General features: G+C 43.7%; 2 protein-coding genes across 4 annotated transcripts in view; one reads left to right on the top strand and one right to left on the bottom strand.

Annotated features, from left to right (window-relative positions):
* Nucleotides 1–20,884, bottom strand: part of GEMIN5 (gem nuclear organelle associated protein 5) — a 42,320-nt gene extending 21,436 nt beyond the window's left edge. The window contains exons 1-14 of one of the 2 annotated variants that reach the window (XM_066342506.1): nucleotides 20,660–20,884; nucleotides 19,696–19,856; nucleotides 17,352–17,533; nucleotides 13,978–14,129; nucleotides 13,408–13,524; nucleotides 11,171–11,300; nucleotides 9,859–10,024; nucleotides 8,669–8,881; nucleotides 7,608–7,693; nucleotides 5,548–5,630; nucleotides 4,646–4,779; nucleotides 2,908–2,981; nucleotides 1,977–2,158; nucleotides 844–983 (exon numbers count right to left, since the gene is read on the bottom strand). In XM_066342506.1, the coding sequence (XP_066198603.1) occupies nucleotides 844–983; nucleotides 1,977–2,158; nucleotides 2,908–2,981; nucleotides 4,646–4,779; nucleotides 5,548–5,630; nucleotides 7,608–7,693; nucleotides 8,669–8,881; nucleotides 9,859–10,024; nucleotides 11,171–11,300; nucleotides 13,408–13,524; nucleotides 13,978–14,129; nucleotides 17,352–17,533; nucleotides 19,696–19,856; nucleotides 20,660–20,825 (1,986 nt within the window). In that variant the 5' untranslated portion in view covers nucleotides 20,826–20,884. Of the gene's footprint in view, nucleotides 1–843; nucleotides 984–1,976; nucleotides 2,159–2,907; nucleotides 2,982–4,645; nucleotides 4,780–5,547; nucleotides 5,631–7,607; nucleotides 7,694–8,668; nucleotides 8,882–9,858; nucleotides 10,025–11,170; nucleotides 11,301–13,407; nucleotides 13,528–13,977; nucleotides 14,130–17,351; nucleotides 17,534–19,695; nucleotides 19,857–20,659 lie in introns of both variants that reach the window. The other variant, XM_066342505.1, reaches the window with a different exon arrangement.
* MRPL22 (mitochondrial ribosomal protein L22) overlaps nucleotides 1–22,867 on the top strand; it is a 133,245-nt gene that overhangs the window by 79,659 nt on the left and 30,719 nt on the right. Inside the window, exon 1 of one of the 2 annotated variants that reach the window (XM_066344529.1) lies at nucleotides 20,983–21,121. The exons of the other annotated variant lie outside the window; for it this stretch is intronic. The gene's annotated coding sequence lies outside the window, so the exon portion shown is untranslated. Of the gene's footprint in view, nucleotides 1–20,982; nucleotides 21,122–22,867 lie in introns of those variants that run through there. 2 annotated transcript variants of the gene reach the window in all.

The raw sequence follows: 22,867 nt of genomic DNA on the forward strand, positions 1-22,867 counted from the left end.
GATAGCTCAGTTACATTCGACACTGAGCTCGACATCTCCCGCAGGGGTCTCTGCCCTTCAGCTCCTAAGTTCTATTCTGGTTCTAGTCCCAAACTCCTGCCTCACAGTTCTGGCTTGGCATGCCATCTTTCATTTTTAGAACCTGGAGATTTCTTTCTTTCTTTTTTTTGGGGGGGGGGGAGAGACAGAGACAGAGAGAGGAACAGATGGGGACAGACAGACAGAAAGGGAGAGAGATGAGAAGCATCAACTCTTCGTTGTGGCACCTTAGTTGTTCATTGATTACTCCTATGTGCCTTGATGGGAGGAGGGGTGCTACAGCAGAGCGAGTCCCCTTGCTCAAGCCAGCGACCTTGGGGTCGTATCTACGATCTCATACTCAAGCAGGTGGCCCTGCACTCAAGCTGGTGAGTCCACGCTCAAGCCGGCCCCCTCAGGGTTTCAAACCTGGGTCCTCTGCATCCCAGGCTGAAGCTTTTCCACTGCACCACCGCCTGGTCGGGCTGGAGATTTCTGACTTACCAATTTGTTTAGCCACCATTTCTGTGTTTGAACAAGTGCTTTTCATATCAATTTATAAGTCCATCATTACTGACAGCAGGTCAGAATGAAATTTAAGACATACTAGAATTTAGCTAGTTCCTATTAATAATTTCCTTTTCATTTAAGTAAAAAAACCCTCCCAATCTTAGCCTGTCAAGGGCCCAGATATGCAGGATATTAAAATGCCTTCTATAAAAGACAACAGTGAGGGAAGGAAAAACATACCCATCTAGGGGAAAGAGTATCAGTGAGAGTACACAGTGAAGAACCCACGGAACCAGAACCAGAGACACACCGCACCTGAGCTGTACCGTCATAGGAGGCAGACACCAGCCTTCCGTCATGGTGCGGGCTCCACGCCAGGCAGGTAATCTTGGCTGTGTGCCCCGAGAGGGTCCGGTAGGGCTCTGTGATGGTCACTGGAGACTCCGCATTGCTCTCTGAAAGACAAGGGGAAAGGAGAACAAACTACCTCACAGGACTGTGAGAAGTGGGCGCAGCCAAACCTGTGAGTGGGATGTGCTGTGTGTGTAAAGTACTCAGACATGGGATGCGCCGTGTGCGTAAAGTACTCAGACACGGGATGCGCCGTGTGCGTAAAGTACTCACACTCGGGATGCGCCGTGTGCGTAAAGTACTCAGACACGGGATGCGCCGTGTGCGTAAAGTACTCAGACACGGGATGCGCCGTGTGCGTAAAGTACTCAGACACGGGATGCGCCGTGTGCGTAAAGTACTCAGACACGGGATGCGCCGTGTGTAAAATACTCAGACACGGGATGTGTTGTGTGTGTAAAGTACTCAGACACGGGATGCGCCGTGTGTAAAGTACTCAGACACGGGATGTGCTGTGTGTGTAAAGTACTCAGACACGGGATGTGCTGTGTGTGTAAAGTACTCAAACACTACAGGAAGAGGCTAGAAGCTGGAACAGTCTTTTCAGAGAGTCATTTGGCAATAATCAATTTTTAAAAAATCTGGAGGCCCTGGCTGGGTAGCTCAGTTGGTTAGAGCATTGTTCTGATATACCAAGGTTGTGGGTTCGATCCTGGCCAAGGCATAGATAAGAATCAAGCAACGAAATGCATAAGTGGAACAACAAACTGATGTTTCTCTCTTTCTCTCTTTCCCTTCCTCTCTCCCTCTCCCTAAAATCAATTTTAAAAAATCTGGAGAACACACGTAGCATACTGATAACATAGGTTATTAGGCAGAGATGAAATCAGGGGAAGAACTTTGCTTTCTTCCCATCTCTGTAATATTTGAAATTTTTCTCATTTTAAGTAAGATGAATATATTACCTTTGAAAACAGAAAAAAAAAAATAAAAAACCACTTATTCTAATAGCAAAGGAGAAAGTGAAAAGGTGCACAGACTGGAATGGAAAGTAGCTGAACAGGTGACAGCTGCCCAGGAGGAAGACAGCACAGTACCTACGACAGTCTTCAGGTTGTGCACATAAATGACCGCATTGTTGGAGCCGGAGGCCATGAGGTAGCTCAGCTCTGGCTGGCTGCTGTGCTCATGGTGCCAGCTGATGGTGTTCACCAGCTTGTGATGCTGCTGGATGGTGCAGATCAGTTTCAAGTTGGGGACCTGAAATATATCTATTGATCTGAAATAAGAAACACACCAAGACAAGAAAGGTGAATAATCAATTTACAGTCATCACAAGCAGGTACCTCCTTCAATCCATCAGTCAAGGAAGAGGATAACCCTATCTATCGCTGCGGACGGTACTCTTACAAAGAACCAGGTACAAAAGGTTGTGTCTCAAACAAATACTTTCAGCTTTGAAAAATCCCAGATGTCTTTGGAAAGTTGTGCTTATCAGGCTCTTGTAATAAACAGTGCTGTGGAGCACTACGAGAAGAATGAATGAACCGGTGGCCGAATTAGGACTGCGTTACTGTGGACAACACGGTAGGGCCCGCTGACCTCTGCAGGACCTGTGCCTAGGCTTACTCTAGCGACACGGAGGGGATGCAGGCAGTTCAGTGGCCGAATCAGGACTGCGTTACTGTGGACAACACGGAAGGGCACGCTGACCTCTGCAGGACCTGTGCCTAGGCTTACTCTAGTGACACGGAGGGGATGCAGGCAGTTCAGTGCAGAGACGAGCATTTCGGGAAACATAAAATAGCCAGAGAGACGGCAAACACGCTTTGGAATGAAAACACCCAACTTATTTGTAATTCTCCAAGATGCAGAGAGCTCTTGGATCATTCACAGATATCTAGGATATTTCAGAATATCAAATACAGCTGGGCTTCTCCAACTAACATTACAGATGGCAAGAGCCAGCTTGTGATCAAATGTATGTGCCATCACAAAGTCTTTTTTTTAAAAGAAACAAACACATACCCATCTTCATTGCCAAGAGCCATGATTTTGCCATCTGCTTTCCAGCTGATCTCTGTGTGTACGGGCAACTTGTACTAGAAAGCAAAAGAAACCATCTTGGCTAAAAACATTGCTCTTCTCTTCATATATCTTACAAATCAATGATGACAGCATTAGAAAAAAAATTCCTAGAGTTTAAAAATGTTCTAATTACACAGCAGCCATTCTTGTAAATAAGCTACATGATTAACCAAAGAATTACGAAGAGCAAATGTTCTAATTGTAATTTCCTATTTGGGACAAAAAGAAGCCAGTAAATACTAAATGTCTACAATGCCTACTGTTGTAAAATGAACTTCATTAAAATGATTTTTATCCCCCTATGAAGACTGAAACGCATCTGCTGGCGTTGACAACACACTGCCCTTGTTTTCCTCCTACCCTTCTATTTCTCTTCATGCCTCTCTGATCTATGTTGGTGTTCCCCAGGGCTGCCTAGGCCCTCTGCTTTCCGTCTCTCTCTTTTTTTTTTTTTTGTATTTTTCTGAAGCTGGAAACGGGGAGAGACGGACAGACTCCCGCATGCGCCCGACTGGGATCCACCCGGCACGCCCACCAGGGGGCGACGCTCTGCCCACCAGGGGGTGATGCTCTGCCCCTCTGGGGCGACGCTCTGTTGCGACCAGAGCCACTCCAGTGCCTGGGGCAGAGGCCAAGGAGCCACCCCCAGCGCCCGGGCCATCTTTGCTCCAATGGAGCCTCGGCTGCGGGAGGGGAAGAGAGAGACAGAGAGGAAGGAGAGGGGGAGGGGTGGAGAAACAGATGGGTGCTTCTCCTGTGTGCCCTGGCCGGGAATCGGACCCGGGACTTCTGCACGCCAGGCTGACGCTCTACCACTGAGCCAACCAGCCAGGGCTTGCCTTCCGTCTCTTTAGACCAGCTCATACACGCCTGCAGCTGCTTCGGCTACCATCCACATAAAGGGATTCTAGATTTCTACTTCCAGCTCCAACTCCTGGAAGAGCTTCTGACCCAGATACACAACTGCCACGAAACTCAAAGCTCATTAGGAACGGGAACTTGGTCTCTTTTATTTATTGCTGAATGTTAATGTTCAGATAATATTTAAGACAATGGAAAAATGTAGTCAATAAAAATAATTCCATTTATGATTAAATGGAGTTATTTGTATGCTAGCCATACAAAAATAATGAGCAACAATAAAAAATGCTCATTTGAAAGAGTAAGAAATCATAGGCCGCATTTACGATTTCACTTCAAAAGCAGTCTAGCATGAAAAGCACATGTGATTAGATGCAGGAATCTGAGTCAGGGAAAACAGGGAATTTTCTGTAGTATTTTTGCAGCTTTTGAGTAAATCTGTACAAAAAATTAAAAACAAATGACAATTCCACCTTGAGTGAAATACCCCGCAGCCGCAGTGGGACACCGTATTATGCAAAGGCCTCCCCGTGGAGGAAGTGCTGGCCAGAAGGGACGCTTTGATTCCAAGATCTGAAAGTTTATACTGGAGCACCACTGCAACTGAGACAATGCATTTTTCTTTTTGGTTAAGTTCCTTGCTCTAATTAAGGATAAAGAATTCTAAGACATGTGTTATAATATACACTCACTGAGTTTTTTAAGAACATCTAAGAAATCTGAGCATAACAGATCTTGCTAATAATGGCATTTATTATGTAAGACAGGAAACCAAGATATGGAGATCAAGAGAAGGCTTGAGACCACAAGAACTTACTTTGATTGAATTGGTGTCCTTGATGAGTTTGTTGATGTCAAAGGCCTCTCCATTGAGTTTCCAGGGGTTGTGCTGTAAGACAAGCCCCTCCCCTCCACAGCTGTACAAAGTGAGCGAAGGTCTGTCTCCTTCTCCTGTATCAGATACCGAAGCTGGTCACTTTTGCACTCCACCAGCTATAGTATGAGCACGTCATACTATCAATTGGTTTACAAGGATTACATTAATACATTGTCATAAAGCCACAGTTCTTTGCATCTGAACATAGTTGTTGGGAGTAGAAGTAAAAATGATACTAATAATGCTACATTAATAGTTATAATGCAACATTTGTTTTAAACATTCTTTTGCCATTCAAAATAGTAGGGAGCCAAAGTTGGAATCAGAATACATGTACTCAGATTTTTTGAGAATTTATCTTTTCTTTCAGAAATAAGTACTCTATTCTTTGGGCATATGGAGCTATAACACTTCCTATGACTAATTCTAAGGAGCTGTCCTCAAAGAAATTATTTCAGTGTTGTAGCGAGAAAGAGACCTTTCCTAAAGATTTTTGCTGAGCACACATTTTAAAAGATACTCTGAAAGAACTATGACTGTAGGAATAAGAAAGAGAAAGACGAGGCTGAGGGGCTGGAAGGGGAAAGGTTGGAATACAATGAAAGGCAAAGAGAGATCACTGGAGAAACCCTTAGTCTGCTTTGGAGTTTAGGGAGGCTTATTTTGGCTGAATGGTTTCTGACTTATCACCCATCACGACTGCCCTCATGGACCCCCAGGGACACAGCAGCCAGCATAAGCAGTCACTGCACCAGAATATTTATGACTCCTGAATATCCTAGGATTAAACTGAAAGTAAGGGACGACTCTAGCATTTGTAAGAGAATGGCTCAGACACTTACCAGAGGACGTGGCGGGTATTGGTGGTCCCCAGGCTAAACTGTACACAGTCTTCTTATGATACGTGCTAGAAATCTGTGGAGGTCTGAAAGGAAAGGGGGTTACAAACAAAAAGATTGAAACAAAAAGGGAAAGAAACACATTTTTTTCTAAAAGGTCCCTATTAGAAACTTAGTTACTGATATTGGAGAAAAATAATAATAGTAACCTTCTTCAAATAGCTGTTTGTAAAGAAGCAAATACTTAAATAACATATCATGCAATGATACCTATGAACAAAATGAGTAAGTCTCAAATACACTTTACCCAGAAAAAAGTTATACCCCTCCCCTCAGCTGACCAACTCATCTGGCCAGTTTGTAATCATTCCCCCCCTCTCCGAGTTGTTCACTTTATTTAAATGTAAATATTCTAATATTACAGTATTTATAGAGCAGTGGTAAAGGCTATCACAAGAGAAAAATAGGATTAGCTAGAAAATGCAAACTGCACAGCCCAGAACGAAGGTCACTGCTAGGCGTACGTTATCATCATGCCAATGTAGCCACCTCATATTCAAGTAAAAGATTGTAAGTCATTTTAGTTTTACCCTAAATATCATTAACATCACATTCTTAAACTAAGACAAGATCTTAGATTTTAAAGTTTTTGATTTTTTTTAAAAAAATTATATTTAGACAATTTTAACGGGGTGACATTGATCAATTAGAGTACATAGATTCAGAGAAAACATCTCATTTTGACGTATGATTATGTTGTATACCCATCGCCCGAAGTCAAATTGTCCTGTCACCTATTTGGTTTTCTTTATGTCCCCCCGCCCTCCCCGTAACCACCACACTCTTGTCCATGTCCATGAGCTTCAATTTTATGTCCCACCTATGTATGGAATCATACAATTCTGAGTTTTTTCTGATTTACTTATTTCACTCAGTATAATGTGGATGGACCTTTTTTTTTTTTTAAAGAAACCTTGGTCTCAAGGGTACTTTTTAAGGTTGCTATGGTGATTAAGAAATAATATGTGTAATGTGTCAGTAAAAGGCAGTACGGTTATTACCTTTAGTGTGTACTGTAATCTTTGTATAATTCTGGAACCCCAGGACCCAGAACCTGTGACTGCCTAGCTGGTGACTTACTTACTTGCAAGTGTCTGACATACTCACTATTATCATTCTAGACAACAGACCAGGTCTTTTTCGTGAAGGAAGAATGGCAGTTCTGGGTGAATGCCCAAGACTATGTCCGTAGCAACTCCCTTCCTCCTGCTTCATACCTTTTCTAGTGTTAGTCTGAATATTTAGCTTTAAATAACCAGAAGAAATTAATGTAATAGAATTAGTAGGCAATTTTATGATGACACAGCTATTTAAATTAATATATAGTTTTACTTTCTTAAATGCTTCTTTGAAAGATTATATATAAGTACTTAGAGTAATTGCAAAAACGTTCGCCCTGCAGTATATGATTCTCACTGAAAGCAAAGAATCTACAACGGGGGTAGGCAAACGTCCCTAGCAAGGAGCCAGACGGTGGCGCTTTCGGGCCTTCTGAGCCACGTGGCCCTGTCACAGTCAGCCCACTGCTGTGGTGCAGGAAAGCAGCCCCAGGCGGGACACAGACAAATGAGTGTGGCTGGGTTCCAATAAAACTTTATTTAATTTGTATATGGCTGGATATAAGATCATATTATGGAATTACTGTTAATTAAGTTACATAGATAAATCAAGTATGGCAAGATGTTAACGTGAATCTAGCTAGATACAGAGATGTTCTTTGTACTAGGCTTTCAATGTTCACGGAAACTTTAATTAAAACAAAGTTAAGGGAAAAGAAAAGCAAATATACTTTATATTCCCATAGGTAAGATAAGCTGAACCACCATCACCTGAAAAATGTTTTGTTCTTTTTAAGTTAAATTCTGAGTTTCAAGCCGGCGTCAGAACCAGAATCTTAAAGCGGCTTCCCTGGTTGATTCTAATGCGTGCCCAGGTTTCTGAACTCGAAACTTCATCCCTGACATTCTGGTCTAAACAAAGAATCATCTGTTTATTTCTCTTACTTGCTGGAGTAGGTGTCATACAATCCCACTTTTCCATCATCAGTTCCAAACGCTAAGCAGCCTTCCTTGGCTGGGTGCCAGCAGAGCTGCAAAAACACGAGGGGGCAGACCGTTAAAGGAATTCTCGGGTTGTCCTTCAGTGGCTGAATGGAAAACTCTCCTGCTCTCGGCGTCTTCTAATTTTACATGTTCTCGTTATTTAAGAAAAACAAAGGTGCTAAGAACAAAGGAACAGTCACCAGTTATCTCACCATCCAAAACACCCCATTGCCACTACTGTATTTTTCCAGAATTTTTTTTATGAATAAACTTTATACACAATTCAAAAAAACAAAAATAGGTTGAAACATATAAACGATGTACATGATACACCATTGAGTGGGGGCAAGAGCTGCTAGAACAGTTTAGAAAATATGATTCTCTCAATAATTAACAAAAATTCGGACAGATGCATCACACACTGTCAGCAGCGGTTCTCTGGGTTATGGAAGTGGGGGAATGGAGTGGAGGGCAGAGTAGGGAAAAGTTTTCGCTTTTGCACTCCTGTACTATATGGTTTTCTTTTAAAACCACACACATTTATTGCTTTTAGACTAAGTGGCCATAACCGAGGTCTTCACTTTGGAGAAAAACAAGAAAACCTTATACATATGGTTTTTGTCATGTGCTGTCTGTGTTTTGTCATTTGCACGCTTCCTGAGTCATTAACATCTGTTCACATCAAGTAAAGATCTGCATTATCATTTCTAATAGTTTGATACATTCAAACATGTGGTTAGAACTTAATGTAGTGTCTATGAATGCACACCAGGTTATTTCTGATTTTTTACAATTAGAACATGTGGTGACATGACCAAAGCTTTAATTTTATATCCTAAATTTGGAGAGAATGGGTTTGGTTAGAGAGGGTCCTTATGTTTTCCTGGTCTCAAACTTGACTGAAAATACTCTTGAACAATCTGTGATTCCCAACAGAGTTCGTTTAATGAAAAGATATTCTCTAAGAAAGAATTACTTACTTGAAAAATAGTTCATAGCAAGCTCAAAGAAAGCATCCTTACCGCTGTAACCTTGGACTTGACGCCCTGCCAAAAATTTTTCACATCATAGTTGTTCTTTATGGAGAATGTATTCCATACACGGATCATGCCATCCCCGACACCTATGGCCAAACAGCCCGTGTCCACAGGAGAGAAAGCCAGGCTGTAGGCAAAGCCACCGAGGGAAGGCAGGGTCCAGCAGCACTCCAGGGTGGCCATGTCCCAACATTTTACCTGGAAAGATGAAGGGTTAGGGACTAAATACAAAAAAGATCAGAGAAACAGGAAAAAGACATTTCAAATAGGATGGGTTCAGAGGGTAGATATGGATAATGTAATTTAACTATTCTAATAGGAACTGGAAATGTGTCTCTTAGAAAAAAGAAAGCACCAGTAATAAGTTGTAGAGCTCAAAGGAATCTTAGCATACATTTATTCCCAGAGATCACGAGGGAATTCAGGGCCATTCAACTAATAAACCAGAACCCAGGCCTGCCATTTACAAGTTCAGTGGCCTTTTCACTCTAATGCATTAGCCTATTTGGCAAACTCTAAGCAATAAAGATGGCCTTAGGACAGCGGGAAAATCAGAGCTGTTATTTCAAAAAGCAAAATATCTTAGCATACGGTAGGGAAGAGCAGTACTAAGTTTTTACCTGTCACTTGTTTAACAGAGGGACTTGGGAGAAAAAGTCTATCAAATGAGCCTAGTTTAACTGCAAAAGAGTAAGGCCACAGACCCTGTTTATTCCCACTGATTTGAGAGGGAGTGAGCGAGAGAGGGGAAGAAGAGAGAAAAATCAACTCGTTCCACTTAGTTGTTCCATTTAGTTGTGCACTCACTGATTGCTTCTCAGGCCACAGACTCTTAAAGCCAATTCTGCCTTAAAGAGATCTCACCAAGAGCAGAGGACTGCTACCTAAACTAGACAAGGATGTAGTAAAGCCAAAGCGTGATGATCTCACCCCTCCTTCCCCAGCACGTCTACTCTTCACTATCGTATCTGCTTGAACGAAAAGGCATCTCGGTGGATCCCTGCCTTTCCTCTGCCTCTCTGCTGTTACTGTGTTTATTGCCAATCAGTAACTCTGGAACTGGAGACAAGGTGGGTATGAGAACTGTTGGTCGCTTCGAAACAGCCCTCTAATCCCATCTAAGCACAAACCACTGCCGTGAATTCAGTGCTGAGCAGAGAATAAACTGTTCTTACGTCTCTGTCCATTGACGTGGAAAGCAGCAGCTGCTTGCCATCCTCAGTTTGTAACGGACACAAGTTAAACACAATTCGTGAGTGATTCTGCCCTTCTGATGAAGCACTGAAAAGGGTGTATTTTCGTCTCCAAGACTGAGTGAGATCCCACAGCAGCAATTCACCTCTGTGAAGGAGAAAGACATTCATTCCCTTTCACAAGCAATCTGAAAAGATTTTGGGCCAAAGTGTGTGGACCCTGAGTTGCAAAATCATTTGTTCACTGTTCCTTTAAGGAGAGAAAACTTGCATATTCTGAAATATGCACAGAAATCTCTGGAAGCGCGCGCGTGCGCACACACGGACTCACTCCTATGGGCAGGAGAACCAAGGCGCCCGCGGACCCAGAGGTGGAAGGTATTTACTTTATTGTATCTTTCCTTCTTTTGGGACCATGTCACTGTGTTGGACTCCCTTTTGAACAGATTTTGCTAACAGCTGTAATTAGTAAATGCCACAATTTGCACAACCCCAAGGGCTTTAAGACACATCTCTTTTATGGGTCAGTGGGGATTAGGGCCACGACTAATGTTTTGGTGGGATTTCTATATGCTTTTCCTGTTGTTTCATTTAAAAACATGGGCCTTTTCTGTTAAATTCACTTATTATCTCAAGCAACTAGAAGCCGGTGCTCAATAATTTTTGTTTAATGAATGGCTACAATCATCCTGAGACAGGAAGTACTATAACCTCCCCTTTTCATATGTGAAGTCGCTGAAGTTCAGAAAGTGAGGGTTCTTGCTCACAAACACACAGCAAGTAAGTCGCAGGCTAACACTGAAATTCTGCCTGACTTCAGAGTCCACACTTTTTTTTTCTTGTGACAGAGACAGAGAGAAACAGAGAAAGGGACAGACAGGCTGGAAGTTGTTCACTGACTGCTTTCTCATATGTGCCTTGACGGGGGGTGGATGGGCGGGGGGGGGGGCTACCGCAGAGTGAGTGACCCCTTGCTCAAGCCAGTGGCCTTGGAGTTTTGAATCTGGGTCCTCATGTTCCAGTCCGATGCTCTATCCACTGTGCCACCGCCTGGTCAGGCCAGAGTCCACACTCTTAACCACCAGACGATAGTTATTTCGTGTTTTCCCAACTCTGTTATCAGATAACACAGACATTGGTCCCATGATATTTCCATTACAAATGGCTTATAATACATATAAGGCTTCAGCCATTGCTTTCTCCATCTTCTGTGTCTAGAAAAAAGTCTAGGAATTCCTGAGACTAGAGAAGAAAACACAGTATGTCAAAGAGCATGACCAAAAAAAAGACTTACCCAAAACAGCTAGATACCAGCTGTGTTGGCTGGTCTTTGGGCCAATGGAGCGTCAACCAAAGGCGCTCCTTGACAGTCGGGTCTATCCCTCCTCTTCTCTTCAGGAAGGGCAATTTCAAAGTCATCACATCTGCAGATTAAAAGAAGGCCCGTGGGCGCTCAAGATAGTGAAGCTCTGTGCGTAAAGTCATGATCAATACACAGTGCAGTAGCCCCCCTGTATCTGTGGTCTCAGTTACCTGTGGTCAACCATGGTCTATAAATATTAAATGGAAAATTCCAGAAGTAACAATTCATAATTTTTAAATTGTGTACTGTTCTGAGTTGCGTGATGAAATCTTGTGCTGTCCTGCTTCTCTGTCCTGCCTGGACATGAATCACCGCTCTGTCCAAAGCATCCATGTTGTTTGTTCTCCCTGCCTGTCTGTCACTTAGTAGCTATCAGGTTATCAGACTACTGTGGTGTCACAGTGCTTGTGTTCAAGTAACCCTGTTTTATTTAATAATGACCCCAAAGTCATTCACATAATATAGTGTGTCGTTATCATCACTCTATTTTATTATTAATCTCTGATTGCGCCTGGTTTGTAAATTAAACTCTATCACACCTATGTATGTGTAGGAAAAACACCGTCTATCTGGGATTCGGTGCTACCTGTGGTTTCAGGCATCCGCTGGGGTTCTAGGAACGGATTCCTCTCAGGTAGAGGGGACTACTGTACAGTGTGTGGTTTAAAAGTTTGTTAGTTTTGGTTACTTAGCATTTAAAACTCATTTTCTCATGGTAACGTTATTATGCATAGTGGCTAATTAATACTAGTCTAGCTAATCTAAGTCAGATAAGTTTTTACAGGCTGTCATGGCAACTTAAACATATCAAGGATATTGTTTGTTTGGGAAAATGAGTTTCCAGGTGGTAACACAATCTGATTCTCCAAAGTTGGAAGGACAGAGGGTGGGTTTCCTTCTAGCTGGGAAGAAATCTAACAAAGGTGACAAATTTGGCAGTTAACAAACTGTGACAGGGAAGTCCCTCCACCTCTGACCTGCTACTAACGAGTGGTTCTTAAGTCCCTATGGTGTATCAGAAGCAACTTCTAAAAATACATATGCCAGGGCCCAACACCTGAGATTCTGATTTAGTAAATTTGAAGACTATTGTCCATAAGTTTAGTAAGGTTACCCTTCTGGACAGACTCTTAGCTTGATGTTGTCTCCACTTGGGAGTATTAGCCAAGTATGTCCAAAAACCGCCCGCAAACCTTTTTTTATTTTTATTATTTTTCATTAAGTGAGAGGCAAGGAGGCAGAGACAGACTCCCCACATATGCCCTGACCGAGATCCACCTGGCAAGCCCCTACCAGGTGATGCTCTGCCCGGCTGGGGCAGCTCTGTTGCTTGGCAACTGAGCTATTTTAGCGCCTGAGACCAAGACCATGGAGCTATCCTCAGTGCCGGGGATGGTTGTTTTTGTGTGCCCTGACTGGGCATCGATGCTGGGACTTCCACATGCTGGGCCAATGCTCTACTACTGAGCTAACTGGCCATGGTCCATAAACCTTAAAATATTCTCTTTCCCCAAATAATAATAAGTTACCACTGATTAAGCTCTGACTATGCTACTTGCTTTACATATACTAATGCATTTGGACAAAGATAATAAAACTTCTATGGTTTTAAATAAAGTGGAGAAAGAAGACTGCTATAAAAGGAAAGGCTAGATTTTTACTACATAGATAACATCCACTCTGTCTGGAGTTTCAGTCTTAAGGTGAAAGTTCTGTTCAAAGAAATGCTAAGGAAAGCTGAATGACTGAGGGTTTCCGTAATTGGGTTAACTGAGCTTTTACATTTAAATGTGCACTTCTCTGTTGGGCACAGATTATTTATTCTCCATTTGTGCTTGTAAGCTCTAGCTCTAGTGACCTTTTCCATTCCTCTGATCTAGGCTTTGCCAAGTCCCAATATTCCCGGCCTTATAACAGACATACTGCATGCAAAATACTGACCCTTCTACGAATGTATTAGAAACCCTCATCTCCAGTACCAAAGCCAGATGTTAAGAACAGAGCTCTAGTCCAGGCTAGGCTGGGAAACAGCTTTCTGGATAGAAAAGTAAAAGAACTGCTTTTGACATATGATCTATTTTGAGTACAAGGCAGAATAAAAAAACTTTCTGCTTCTACCAGATCAATACAGGTTATATCACAAAAGAAATATCAAACATCCATCTTACCTCGGCCTCTAGAGCAGCTCCAGATTCGGATGGTCTGATCTTTGCTTCCAGTGGCTAAGTAGCAGCCTTTTGTTACTGGAGTTTGTGCTATAACTTTCCCATTAGGAATTTCAGGTTCTTCTAGGATAGAGATGGTAATTTTTAAAAATTTGCATGAAACAAGTGCTTACCTCAAAGAAAAAGTATCTTGCAAGGGTTCTTGAAACTTAGCTATTGCTTTCATAGATCTGACCTGTAAAACCTAACGTTTTAAACGTAATTTAAAGGATACAGTTTTATTCATTGTGTTCTTAAGCTCTAAAGCCTTGGTTAGCAAACTGTGGCTCATAAGCCACATGCGGCTCTTTGGCCCCTTGAGTGTGGCTCTTCCACATGATACCACGTGCAGGCGCTACCTTGATAAGGAATTACCTACCTATATAGTTTAAGTTTAAAAAAGTTGGCTCTCAAAAGAAATTTCAATCGTCGTACTGTTGATATTTGGCTCTGTTGACTAATGAGTTTGCCGCCCACTGCAAGAGTACTGAACCCTGCCTCTAATGACCTCTACCTGCCTCTAATGACCTCTACCTGAAATTTCCTCTTGATTTACTGATAAGCAATCTTCGCCCGGCAGAGGACACCAGGCTATGGAGTGGATCTCATCATCATGGCCCCGAAGCCTGTAAATGACTTCTCCTTTCTTGCTGATGTCAATTATAACCACCATGCCATCCTTGTAGCTGAAAAATAAGAGTTGAAAAACAGTTTGTTTTCCATTAAAATATTTGGCTTAGGAGTTATTTTAGATTGTAAAAGTTAAGTGCATTGGGGGTTGGGGAGAAGGGAAGAAGACATTATTAATTTTGTCTTTTCTTCAAAGTGTTCATTTTATGCTTTCTAGTTGTTTTTTTGTGACAGAGACAGAAAGTCAGAGAGAGGGACAGATAGGGACAGACAGGAAGGGAGAGATGAGAAGAGAAGCATCAATTCTTTGTTGTGGCACCTTAGTTGTTCATTGACTGCTTTCTCATATGTGCCTTGACCCGGGGGCTACAGCAGAGCAAGTGACCCCTTGCTCAAACCAGATTAGCCCGCGCTCAAGTAGGAGACTTTGGGGTCTCAAACCTGGGTCCTCTGCATCCCAGTCCGACGCTCTATCCACTGCGCCACTGCCTGGTTGGGCGCTTCTTAGTGTTTTTAAACCCTCCTCCATGGTCAACTTTGTAATAGTAACAGTGTACATGTAACCTGGCACAGAGCTTAAACTGGAGCATGTTAAGTTCTAAGTTCTTGTAGGGGCCTACCAATTCCTGTAATTAGAAATGAACAGTTATAATACATTCAAAAAACTCCTTTTTACCAGTGCTCCTGCTTTTCTAGCTATAAACTTAACAAAAGCTGCAGAACTCTAGAAATTCTAGATGTAGATATTCCGAGGCTATCATTTATTGAAATTCAAAAGAAACTGAGAAATTCTAATAGCTTTTTCTTAAGTGATAAAGTATTTCAGACACAAAGTATAGTATCTACCACCTAGCCCCTTGGTCGGCAAACTGCGGCTCTTCCACAAAATACCACATGCGGGCGCTACCTCGATAAGGAATGTACCTGCCTATATAGTTTAAGTTTAGAAAATTTGGTTCTCAAAAGAAATTTCAATCGTTTTACTGTTGATATTTGGCTCTGCTGACTAATGAGTTTGCTGACCACTGACCTAGCCTAAGAAAAAAATAATTTCCAACACAGTTGATGTCCTCTGTCCATCTGAACATTCCCCAGGGGGAAACTGCTATTCATGAATTTTGTTATATCATTCCTAGCCTTTCTTTGTTTATATTCCTAAGTAAGATAAAGAATCATTTTCTGTATTTTAAAACTTCATCCACATGATACCACGTGGTCTACCTGCAGCTTGCTTTCTTCACTCATTCTGTTGGTGACTCACCACGCTGACACATGTAACTCTAGTTGCCGGGCAGCTCTTCATACTGTTGTGCAGTGCTCCACTGTGTGAATACACCTCAGGTGTCTTTATTCATTTCCTCTTGAAGGGCTTACATTTTTAGGTATTACAAACAAAAAATGCTGCTAAGACAATTTCAGGTTTGATGCCTAGTAATGGAACTGTCAGGATGTAAAATACATACATTGCTGCTTTATTAAAAAGTGCAAAACTGCTCTCCAAAGTGTGTGTACCTATTTGCATTTCCTACACACTAGATAATTCTACAGGGAAAAATACCTTTTCTTCTTTTGGTACCTGGGTAGGACACAAACCCACAGGGAAAAATACCTTTAACAGCTTTATCTATTTAGTTTTCTCCTTTTATAATTTTTTTTCCCCACTACAACTTTATTGAAAAAAAAAAAAAGAAATCATAGACTGTATTGATCTTTGAAGACACAGACTTTGAAAAACCACCGAGATATGTAACAAAATAGTCAGGCATTTCGAAGATCCTTGGAAGATGAATCACACTTCTTCAATCCTGGGTCTGACTGTCCCTGAAAAACTCTTCTCTTCTTGTGAATTCCAGCTCTTCTCTCAAGGTCAGTTCGATTTCACCTTCTCAGACCCCTGCCCACCACTGTTTCTGCCCCCTCTCTCTAGTACCCCCATTGCGCAGAGACTGCCTCTACAGATCCCTCCCATTTTTACTATTACTCACCCCACCTACCTTCCTACCTCCCCCCCCCCCCCATGCAGCACAGATCTCATAATCCATCACTATAATCACTCCTTTAGAAAACCCTAATCTCCTTGACCCCCTCTCTCAGGGGTATCAACTCCACAAAACCTCAAACCTGGTTGAGTTCAACCATCTCCTTCCTCAACCAGTTTGAGTAAAGTCATGACTGTGACCCTTAGCTTGGCACTCACCAGGGACCAATGGATCTACAATTTCTCTCAGTAAGTTCCCTTTCTTATTCTGAGATGACTGTTTTCATTCCTTATTCCTGCATCCACTCCCATTCCTGCCCTGGACTTGACTCCATCTCCTCTCTGAGTTATGCCTCACTGAGAAAATCAGAAGCTGTCAGAACGAAGCACCCTCTTTCTAACCAGATCTACCAATCCACCTGCTCCTAATTCCATAGTCTCAGCTGTTCCTTCTGCTCGCGATCTGGATCCAGTCCCCTCTTGACTTCTCCACGTCACTCCTACCAATCGTGCATTTAGCATGGTTTACCCCTGCAACAAGCTCTCTCTCTTCTGCCTCATTTCCAGCAAAGTAAAACCTGCCCTTGTTACCTTCCAATTTAATATGTCCTTAACTCCCCTCCCCATAGCTCCTGGCTTCATGTTTGTGCACAGTATTCTGTAACAAACGGTGAAGAAGTTATCTCCGTGTGTTCTCTACTACCTAATACCCTCAACTCCCGTCTCCTGAATCCTCTCCAGTCAGACTTTCTCCTCCCAACATTCTAATGCTTATCCAGTCTTCAAACCGGAGTGAACAGACATCTTTTGGAGAGAAGTAGATTGAGTGGTAAGAGAAAGGGGGAGGCCCCACTCCGGCAGCGCATGTGCCACAGCCTTGGTGATGAATAAGGAGAGAGGTCCCTATGCCAGATCACTTTTCCCCTCGAGGGAGAGCTGAGAAGCAGGTAGAGTTGAGTCGTTTGACACTCTGGAAGTAAAACGTTCTATCTGAGGGCAAGTAAAGAGGGAGGAAAAGGTGAAAGAGGACAATTCCTACCCATGGAGGCTGAACGGAGAAATCAAATATGATGGAGGGAACTACGGTATTGTGGGAAGCAAGGTATTACAAACAGACAGTGGGAGAGACAGTCAGGACCTGGAGGTCACAGGAACAAATGGTACCAGGGGCTCAGTGGGAGAGTGAGAGGTTAACATCTGCAAGTGGTTTCCTTTGAGAATAAGGGGCAGGCGGTAAAGCAAATGTAAAATATGATCATAAGCAAAAACAAACGATCCACACAGATAGTACAGTACTTACCCAATGGCTACTAAATCTTCATGATGAGGTGAGCAAGTGAGACAGAAAATTGTCCTGGGTTCTTTGAAGAGGTGCTGGCTGTCATTTCTGTTAAGCCAGTAACAGAAAACCACTCCTTTTTCATCTCCAGATACTATTAAGTCCTTTACTCGAGGGGACCAATGCAATGCTGATATTGTATGCTTTAACACAAAACAAATATATGTTTGCTTTTCATTTGTCAATGCTGGATTTTTACTTAGATTTTTTTTTTTTTTTTTTTTTTTTAAATAATTCAGCCTTTATTGTCTTACTCCTTAGGGGAAAGCGTAACCAAATTCTTTTAAATTGTATTTCTCTTCAGTTGTTTATGATTTAGAACTTTTTTTTTTTTTTTTTTTTTTACAGAGACAGAGAGTCAGAGAGAGGGATAGATAGGGTCAGACAGACAGGAACGGAGAGAGATGAGAAGCATTAATCATTAGTTTTTCGTTGTGACACCTTAGTTGTTCATTGATTGCTCTCTCATATGTGCCTTGACCGTGGGCCTTAAACAGACAGAGTAACCCCTTGCTCGAGCCAGCGACCTTGGGTTCAAGCTGGTGAGCTTTGCTCAAACCAGATGAGTCCGCGCTCAAGCTGGCGACCTCAGGATCTTGAGCCTGGGTCCTCCGCATCCCAGTCCGATGCTCTATCCACTGCGCCACCACCTGGTCAGACTTTACTTAGTTTTTAACCAGTATAATACTAGACATGTTATAGGTACCTAATAAGTAGTTAGTACCACTTATATAGCAAGACTATACTAACCAAATGGTAGAATTTAGGCTAATAAGGATAAAAAACCATTTAAAATAACTTCCTTTAATAGATTAATGCAAAGTTCTTACTAAGATTAAGTAAGTCTTTTCCTTTCCTACATTTCTTTTTTTTTTTTAAATTTCATTGATTGATTTTAGCCATAGAGGAAGGAAGAGGGAGAGAGAGGAGAGAGACAGGAGCATCATTCCATTCCTGTGTGTGCCCAGACCGGGGAGCAAACCAGTAACCTCGGCACTTCAGGCTGATGCTCTACCAATCGAGCTATCTGGTCAGGGTTCCTACAGTCTCTCAAAAGGCAGGGATAAGCGTCGGCCTAGCGTGCGGAGGACCCGGGTTCGATTCCCGGCCAGGGCACACAGGAGAAGCGCCCATTTGCTTCTCCACCCCTCCGCCGCGCTTTCCTCTCTGTCTCTCTCTTCCCCTCCCGCAGCCAAGGCTCCATTGGAGCAAAGATGGCCCGGGCGCTGGGGATGGCTCCTCGGCCTCTGCCCCAGGCGCTAGAGTGGCTCTGGTCGCAATATGGCGACGCCCAGGATGGGCAGAGCATCGCCCCCTGGTGGGCAGAGCGCCGCCCCATGGTGGGCGTGCCGGGTGGATCCCGGTCGGGCGCATGCGGGAGTCTGTCTGACTGTCTCTCCCTGTTTCCAGCTTCAGAAAAATGAAAAAAAAAAAAAAAAAAAAAAAAAAAAAAAAGAGAAAAAAAAAAAAAAAAAAAAAAAGGCAGGGATATAGGCCCTGGCCGGTTGGCTCAGTGGTAGAACGTTGGCCTGGTGTGCAGAAGTCCCGGGTTCGATTCCCGGCCAGGGCACACAGGAGAAGCGCCCATCTGCTTCTCCACCCCTCCCCTCTCCTTCCTCTCTATCTTTCTCTTCTCCTCCCGCAGCCGAGGCTCCATTGGAGCAAAGATGGCCTGGGCGCTGGGGATGGCTCCTTGGCCTCTGCCCCAGGCGCTAGAGTGGCTCTGGTCGCAACAGAGCAACGCCCTGGAGGGGCAGAGCATCGCCCCCTGGTGGGCGTGCTGGGTGGATCCCGGTCGGGCGCATGCGGGAGTCTGCCTGACTGTCTCTCCCCGTTTCCAGCTTCAGAAAAATACAAAAAAAAAAAAAAAAAAAAAGGGCAGGTATATCAACTAATCATCTGGTTTAGAAACAAGTTTCATGTACAGATTTACAGTCTTATGTCAGGAGTCTATTTGATGTAAAGAACCAGATAGTAAATATTTTAGATTTTGTGGGCCACATTGTTTCTGTTGCAACTACTCAACTCTGAGATTGTAGCACACAAGCAGCCAATACTTAAATAGTGGACAGTGCTTAAATGAATGACTGTCTATTTGCAAAAACAGGCTGCAGTGTAGTTTGCTGACCTTTGGTTTACAATATTGCCTTCCAAAAAGATTTCTTACAGAGTTTCTTTTCTAATTAGTGAATGCAGTTATAAAAGTTATGTTGCACAGGTGTGCCAGCGAAACTATTCTTGAGGCAGAAGAACCCTCGGCACAGATGTACGTATAGCAGTCTGGGAGACCAATAAGCCACCGTACCTGATGGAGTGCGTGTTCCGTCACAACTGTTTTGGTCTCTACATCCCAGATTTTCACAGTCCCATCATCGGAGCTGGTGGCACAAAGGTTGTACTGATCCGGGTGATGAGAAAATGTGAAGCCAGAGACTCTTTCGGTGTGTCCCACCAACTCCCCTATGACTTCAAGCAAAACCAGACTCCAAGTTAAAGTGCTACCTAAGATTTCTGGCATACTGTTCGAGTCATACTGTTGTTAGATGATGAATGCAGAGATCTCACTTATCTCATGGTATAACGAAGGTATCCAGGGACTCACATTCAGAAACCCCAACTGTGGGTACTGGCTCTGCCACGTGACTGCAAACAAGTCATTTTATCTCCTTGAACCTCAGTTGTGTCAACTGTAAAGCGCAGCTGATATTCCCTGCTGTGCCTGTTCACAGCCCAAATGAAAAGTATAAGTAATTTTTATTTGGATCTGGCCAGACATCGTTTGAAATAGAGTATCTGGCGTGCCATATCCCAAGGCATAATCAAAATCTAATTTGGAGCTTAAAAGGATTTAGCTCAACTCATCCACTTTACAGAAATGAGTGTCATATATTTGTAGGTTCTTGCTTAGGGCCTTGACGCTGTAGGAAGCCCCCAATCCCTGGAAGGCTTCTAAGGGGTCCACGCACACTGGGTAAGGGGAGGAGTCCCTCAGATGTTAAAAATGCCTGGATCTAGACAGGGATAACTTTCTTAGTAAGCGAGCAGTCCCAAGTGAGAGCGCCAGGAGGCGGGACCGCTCATCCACAGCCTTGGGGAGCTCAATATTGGAGATCCGGACGAGACTCGGCTTAGGGGTTGTGAGCAGACTTTTCTCTCTGCCTGGGCCTCAGTTTCTCCATCAGTTAAGGAGGGAGGCTGAAGACGTACACTCGGCGCCCCCAGGGAATGGAAGAAATGCAGGGAAGGTGGGGACAGAGACAGGGAGTTACCTCGAAAAGGGGGCGTCCCAGGGATCGCGCCAGCGCCCGGGCCCACGCGGACAAGAAAGACGGAGTTCCGCGCCGCGAACCCAAAGAGACCCCCAGGCACGGCATCGCTGCATCGGGCGCAGTACCAGTTAGGGGAAGGCGGCAGCGTGCGTGGCTCCTGGCCCATGATTACCAGCCACGGGGAAGAGGGAAGGAGTCACTGGGACAGGCGGTTTGCAGTCCCACGCTGTAGCCGGGAAGGGGGCGGGGTTAACTCGGAGCCCCGCCTCCCCGGGCGGCTACTACGGCGTGCGCCGAGGTCCAGGCCTCACTGCGCGCTCTGCTCCAGCCGTCGCAGGGCTTTGGAAGAGGGTAGGGTCGCCGCATTCCGGTCGTTTTGCCTTCCAGTATCGCCTGCGGCGGCAGGGAGTTATTTCTTGAGCTCAGCCCCGGGGTTAAGGCATTCTTGCTCATACAGTTCAGGTACATAATTAACGGGTTTGACTGGTGGAGTCATCTTGCCGCTCTGCCGGTTTATTGTTTGGCCCTGTTTAACTTTGATCCATCAAGTATTTTTTGGGCAGTATATATCAGGGCACTTGGCTAGCTCTGGAAATGCTCTAAAGATACGTACAAGAAGCCAGTTAAAAATATAAAAGTTCGAATCAGAATTCAAAAAGGAAAGAGTTTGTGCAATTGGGTAGAAATTCTAGTTCTGGGTTCTTGGTAAGTTAAGGAGAAGAATAGTGACTCAATTTGATTGAATGTCAACTCTGTGAAACTGTACAGGGTAAGTGCTGTGGAGGAAAAAGAATGGAAGTTTCCTTCCAACTCAAACATGCTGAACGGCTCAGATTTCTGGATTTACACTGTTCCCACTCCAGTATTGCTTGTTTGCAGTGGGTATCTGGCACTTCTGCATATGTAGTAATTGAAACTTGCTATATCTGTGGACAATAGAAGGGCCACATGCTGAACCTGACAAGCTCAAGGGAAGCCTGCATGGTGGCCTTGCAAACTCAGAGACCTGAAGTGACCACACAGGGTGGTCTGAAATTGAGACTTTCTAACTAAAAACAGTTTATGATGGTGTTGGGCAGATAAAGTGTATTGTGCTCACTTTGTTGGAGATGGTGTTGCCCACGTGGGGCCGTCGCCCAGGTGATATTAATGTGTGTTGAGAATCCTTGTAGCCTGGGGCTTGGTTTTGGAATTGAGCCTTTCCCACCCTTTTTGATGTGGGGCGGTACAGTCCAATCATGCCTCGGAGAAGTGACTTTGTATTAGAGACTTCCCTATTTTGTATATTGGATTAAAGGTTTGGATTTCTACACTATAAAATAGGGGCAGAATAGGAGCTTGCGCTCTTGGTTCCTGGGATGATTAGCATGAGAGAGCAGAGGGAGCAGAGCAGAGAGCATAAAGAGGCCATGTGGCCAGGAGAAGCGGCCAAGATGGCGGAGTGCTGAGTGAGATGCCAATTTGTGCAGAGTTTGTATCTGGGATAAGGAAGGAGATGGGGAACTGAGGAGAATAAGGCTGGTGAGCTAGAAACCTTTGATTCTAGGAAACTCGGATAAGTCAGTGGCTTTGTGAGCACTGAATATGAGTGGGTTTTGGAGCCCAGTGTGTGTTTTTACTTGCCCTCCGGGTGCAAGCTAGAATTAAAGACTATGGCCCACGAGTTTGTGGCTCCGTTGTTTCTTTACCGACTGTCCGAATCCAATGCGAACCTGCATGGGCCAGGCGGCTGCTGTGTTGGTAGCCATGGCTTCTGGCTTTACAGATGGGTAGACCTGACCTAGGGAGGTATTTTTCTCTAACAAAGGTCAATGCTTACCTTAAGCCTGTCTGTTGTCTTTTGCAGCTACAATAGGGTAGGTACCAGATAACATGCTTTTGAAATCTTCCCCTTTGATTCTAATGTATAGTGTGGTGAAACCTCCATTTTCCGGAGCACTTTCTTAATCCATTGAGACTTTGTTTCCTAGCAGTTGTCGACAGTTTGGCTCAAATAAACTCGTAAAAATTTTTACAGATTTGGAGGTTTCTTACGTTGACATACTTTGGATGTGGGTATTGGCACTAACTTTGGAGGCATCCTCCAGCCCTAGATTAACTACTGGTTTTGCCAGTTATCTTTAACCTATCCTAAATCTATTCATTTTAAAGAAGGAAGACCATAATCCACGCCTTGTGGGATTGATGTGAGGAATACTGAGATTTAGT

The sequence above is a fragment of the Saccopteryx leptura genome, chromosome 6 (assembly GCF_036850995.1).
Source record: "Saccopteryx leptura isolate mSacLep1 chromosome 6, mSacLep1_pri_phased_curated, whole genome shotgun sequence".
Lineage (NCBI taxonomy): Eukaryota > Metazoa > Chordata > Mammalia > Chiroptera > Emballonuridae > Saccopteryx > Saccopteryx leptura.